At 25.2% G+C, this 4,855-nt stretch overlaps 1 protein-coding gene across 2 annotated transcripts; it reads left to right on the top strand.

Annotated features, from left to right (window-relative positions):
• The first annotated feature begins 2,140 nt into the window (after nt 1–2,140).
• On the top strand, nt 2,141–4,393 carry LOC101489444 (PLASMODESMATA CALLOSE-BINDING PROTEIN 1). Of its 2 annotated transcripts, none has more exons than XM_004505307.4 (4): nt 2,141–2,344; nt 2,717–2,956; nt 3,051–3,087; nt 3,855–4,393. In XM_004505307.4, exons 1-4 carry the CDS (start codon nt 2,293–2,295, stop codon nt 4,072–4,074), a joined length of 549 nt encoding a protein of 182 aa, XP_004505364.1. In that variant the 5' UTR covers nt 2,141–2,292; the 3' UTR covers nt 4,075–4,393. The 2 variants fall into 2 exon arrangements, with proteins under 2 accessions (XP_004505364.1, XP_004505363.1); XM_004505306.4 differs by having other exon boundaries at nt 2,145–2,344; nt 3,852–4,393.
• The last annotated feature ends 462 nt before the right edge of the window (nt 4,394–4,855 follow it).

Genomic DNA, 4,855 nt, shown 5'->3' with positions numbered 1-4,855 from the left:
TCGAGTTTACGTTCCATCACACGTGTACATAACCATTCCAATTGAGTTGTATATGACAAAGACCAGGAAAAAGTAGCATTATAATTCCCCATAAACACACACACGCCCCATGTTTATGCTGTACATATTCTGTTTTAATATATAATAAGATAAATCCAAACAAATGTTTTTGGGTATCTGTTCATATAAATATAGAAAATTTATATTAAAAATATGTTAAAAATTATGTATTGAACTTTTTAAAAATATAAATTTTCATCTTTTCAATATTAAATTATTATATTTAATTTTTTAATAAGTGTTTATCTTAAATATAATATTTTTATCACACATAATTATAATATCATTCATTTTATCTGAATATAAATAAGAAACTAAAATGTATTTAATCTTTGCAAAATGAAATTTTAGTTTAAGTCTATAAAAATTAAAAATGTTTCCATTAATCTTCTAATATTTAACACTGCTAATTTTTTAACGGTTGAATAATTAATAATTTTAAGTTTAATTCTTGTAAAATTTAGTATTTTAGTCCTACAAAATAAAACAATTTTTTCAATTCTTGTAAAATGCAAACAAAATTGATTTTAATTCTTATATAATAAAAACAAAATTGTGTTTACTCCTGTGTACGATTTTTTTAATAAATTATAATCAGTGTATTATAATTATTATTATTTTTATATAAATGATATAAAAAAAATTAAATTTGACTAATTGATTAGTGATAAATATTTATTTTATACATGATTATATCTTCCACCAGCCTATTTAGCTGACTCGTTTTCAAACAAACAATAAAAAAAAAATTATAATTAATATATTATAATTGTTCTTATTTTTTATTTTTACGTTCACGATATTAAAAAAACACCAATTTTAACTAATTTTTTTATTGACTAATATACATTCGAACATGATTTTTATAATATATTTTTAATTAGTATAACAAAATTATTCTCATTTTTATATAGAAGAAACACAAAAATAATAAATTTAACTAATTAAATATAGACAAACACGTGTTTCTTGTATTAATTTTATATTGCAACAACTTATTTTACGACTATTTAAGAAAAAGAAGAAAAATGTGAAAAACTGAAGTGTAAACAAATTATAATTATTATTTTATAATAGTTCACATTTTTATTTTTATATTGACGATATTAATAAAATATTAATTTTAATTAATTTTTTTGAGCTAAAAATATGTAAATTTTATGATTTTTGTAATAAAAAAAATTCATTTTTTGTTTTCATTTGTATGTAGAGACTAAAATCAAATTATTTGCTAAATTTAAAATTATTAATTACTCAGTCGTTAATAAATTAACATAACATTATGACTAAAATAAAAATATTTATGTTTTGCAAGGATTTAAACTAAAATAATTATTTTATAAAAATTAAAATTTAATTTCTTATATTTACATTATTAAGTACATATTTAAACCGATCTATTTTATCCCATCACGTTATTTTTGCATATACTTGAATTTACACAATGTATAACCAATAAACTCTATAAATAAATTTATGTTAATTAAAATTTTAATGAATTTTATTAACACAATCAAAATATCATCTTTCATAAAAACTTGGTCTTTAAATGAAAATGCTAATAAAAAAAATCTATATTAATTAAAGAAAAAAGTATATCATTAATCAAATAAAGTCTATAATACTATAGTAAAAGACAAATTATTTAAAATTACTCAAATTCAAATTGAAATAAACTTTGACTAGATTTGAGTTTATCTTAAGCTGAACTTTAAACTACCAATATTTTTACTATCAAATTTAAGACAAAAATAAATAAATGTGATAATTAGGATTTATTTATATTTTAAACATAACTTTTGTTATATTCTTTACTAAAATTAAAGACTGTTTTGACCTTGTATAACATGTTTCCTATAATTTAATCTTCTATAGTTAAAAAATAAATTAATTTAGATTTTACACTCTTATTACCAATCAAGACGATAAATGAATCAAAATTAATTAGATTTTAACACTCCTAAACATTTACGTTCCTCTATAATCAATCAAGACGGTAAAATGAAGATTTGATTATTCTACTGCCTGTTTTTTATAAACTCTTACCGCACTTATAATCAAATAGGACTAACTACTGAGAAGAATGTGAAAAGCCATATAAGCGCGTTTTAAATAAAAAAACGCTTATAACAGAGAGGCACAAAAACAACCGCTCCTTTTTCTCTTCATCATTACATTCATCTCTCTTTCTTTCTCAACTCATTCACATCAAAATAATCACTTTCTCTTGTTATGGCCTTTCTCGTCTTTTTTCTGCTTTTCCTGTCCCTCACTGGTCATTCAAGTAAGCACAAAAAGACTATTTTTTTGTTTGTGTTTCAAGTTTCAATTTTTTTTTTTTTAACTCTGATAACTCATCGTTATAGTTATATATTTTCCCTGACGTTGGTTCCTATGATCAGTTGAAATTTTTGTTGTTGTTTTAATTCTGGGTTTTTTATATCAAAGATTTTTTTTGTTTTAATTCTGGTTTTTTGTTCTGTTCTGCCTAAACCAAATAAAAAATTAGCCCCTCTTTTTTTTTCTTCAGAAAGCAGAAAAAATAGTGAAGATTGCATTTGCATGCATCTGATTAATATTATTCTACAAAAAAGGTGAGATTTTTTGTTTACTGTGTTACTATTTTTGACAAAAAAAAAAATTGTTTGTGAAATAGGTGGTCTTTACTGTGTATGCAAAGATGGTGTGAGTGATCAAATCCTTCAGAAGGCAATAGATTATGCTTGTGGAACTGGAGCTGATTGTACACCTATTCTTCAAAATGGACCTTGTTTTCAACCAAACACTGTGAAAGATCACTGTAACTATGCTGTTAATAGCTATTACCAAAGAAAGGGTAATGTTCAAGGAAGTTGTGATTTTGCTGGAGCTGCAGCACCTTCTCAAACACCACCTAGTAACTATTCTCTTCTCTATATCCATCACACATTTTTTGTAGGCTTTTTTTCACTCTTCCAATTTATTTAATTTTTAATTTTTTTTTTCTACAGCTACATCATCTGGATGTGTTTACCCTTCAATTCCGGGGTATGTTTCTTGACAATGAATTTTGTTATAGAATTTTATGTTAATGTTGTTTTATTTTTTATGCATCCAATGAATTGAGTGAGTTATTTTGCAATTCAATTAATTTTGTGTCTTTTGAGTGTGAAATGAGAATGTTGTAGAAAATTACTATTTCTCATAAGCATTTTATAGATAGATGTAAAGGTGATTTCACCCAGTTTTTCTATTCTTGAAGTTTTTGTTAGGGTGATTGGAAGCATTGATTAGTTTTACCATGACGGTCTATTTATTTGCTTCATCTCAATTTTCAATTAGTATACTCTAAAAATGCATTGCTATAAACTTGGTTTTCTTAAATATATTTTAATACTATAGTCAAATGTAGCTCTGGAATTAGTTTACTTTGCACATTAGCCAAAAGCCCTTTTTTGGGTTCATGCATTCACCTTCATAAATCAGAATTCTGAACTACATTCTTGCAAATAAGTTATCTTTACCATCCATGTCATCTTTTTTCTTGAAATAAGAACTAGCATGCTATCAAAGTTTGACAATTATTTCCAAGGTTTATAACCAAGTGAAACGTATAATAATTAAGCTAGTTAATAAAAGTCTAGTTAAAGGTAAATCATTTGGAAGAACCCAAATTTGAATTTTAGCTCGAACAATCTTCATATCAGGACCCCTTTCCCTAGGAACGGAAAAACAATGAAATATGTTGATTATTATGCATCTTATATCACTTTAAGATCTATGCTGATATATTTATCTTGGCTCTTTTGCAGCAGTGCTGGAACAACACCATCCACCGGTTCACCAGGTTCAACTCCAGGAACCGGAACCGGCACCGGCACAGGAACAACTGCGGGTAGTCCTAATGTATTTGGAATGAGTCCAACATCTACAATTGGTGGAAATGGTGATCCTTCTTCAGCTAATATGAAAAGCACCAACACTATATTGCTATTGTCCCTTGTTCTTACCATGTGTTTAGCCTTCATGGTCTAAACTATAAGGTACAACAATGCTACTACTTGGAGGGTTTGATTTGTGGATGAGATTTTATCATAATGTTAATTTCACTTTATGAGAATCATCCACAACCAAACCCAAATTTTGTTTTCTTCCTCCCAAGTGGAAAATTAAAAGTAGAGAATTTGGTTCTTTGTTTATATGGGGTACAAGTATAACTTCATCGGTTTTCTTTTAGCTTTCTTTTTCTTTCTTATTTGTATATTTAAGAGTATGACTGGTACTATTTTTTTTAATTAACTTAATGGAATCTTGCTGCCCCATTAATTTATTATTATAATTCAATTTCATGCTAGCTGGCTGCTCTGTCTTTCTTGAACCGTTTTATTCCTCGGTTTGTCTTTGACATTCCTTGGAAATTCATAGGTGATTGATGCAATCTCAAAATAATTACTTAAAAATGGGTTAACTAAATTAAATCTATTAAACCTTAATAGATCCATTAAATCTATTTAGATATTATTCATTTCATAATTTGAGCTTTTTATATTTTCTTGGGTTAAATAAGATTTGTTTCTATAAAAATAATTGTCAACTTTTAGTCTTTTTATTTTTCATTTTATTTTTTGTCCCTGATTTTAAATCATCTCGTGTGTTTAAGAATTTTTGAATGATTTTTTGCTTTAGGATATTATCATATATTTCTCTCAAAAAAATTTAATTTTTTTTCACAAACGATAAATTAAATATGAATTTTAAGCGTCAAAGTTTGAAAATTTATATTTAATTCATTTTCTTATTAAAAATTCTAAATTTT

This window comes from Cicer arietinum, chromosome 6, assembly GCF_000331145.2.
Source record: "Cicer arietinum cultivar CDC Frontier isolate Library 1 chromosome 6, Cicar.CDCFrontier_v2.0, whole genome shotgun sequence".
NCBI lineage: Eukaryota > Viridiplantae > Streptophyta > Magnoliopsida > Fabales > Fabaceae > Cicer > Cicer arietinum.
Note: the sequence above shows the minus strand (reverse complement) of the source record. Positions and strands in the feature narration are given on the sequence as shown.

Excerpts from the sequence above, each read along its gene's own strand:
- LOC101489444 (XM_004505306.4), top strand. The coding sequence starts at position 2,293 with ATGGCCTTTCTCGTCTTTTTTCTGCTTTTCCTGTCCCTCACTGGTCAT. Across the intron at positions 2,345-2,716 it reads GTCCCTCACTGGTCATTCAA|GTGGTCTTTACTGTGTATGC; the intron begins GTAAGCACAAAA and ends TTTGTGAAATAG. Across the intron at positions 2,957-3,050 it reads ACCTTCTCAAACACCACCTA|CTACATCATCTGGATGTGTT; the intron begins GTAACTATTCTC and ends TTTTTTCTACAG.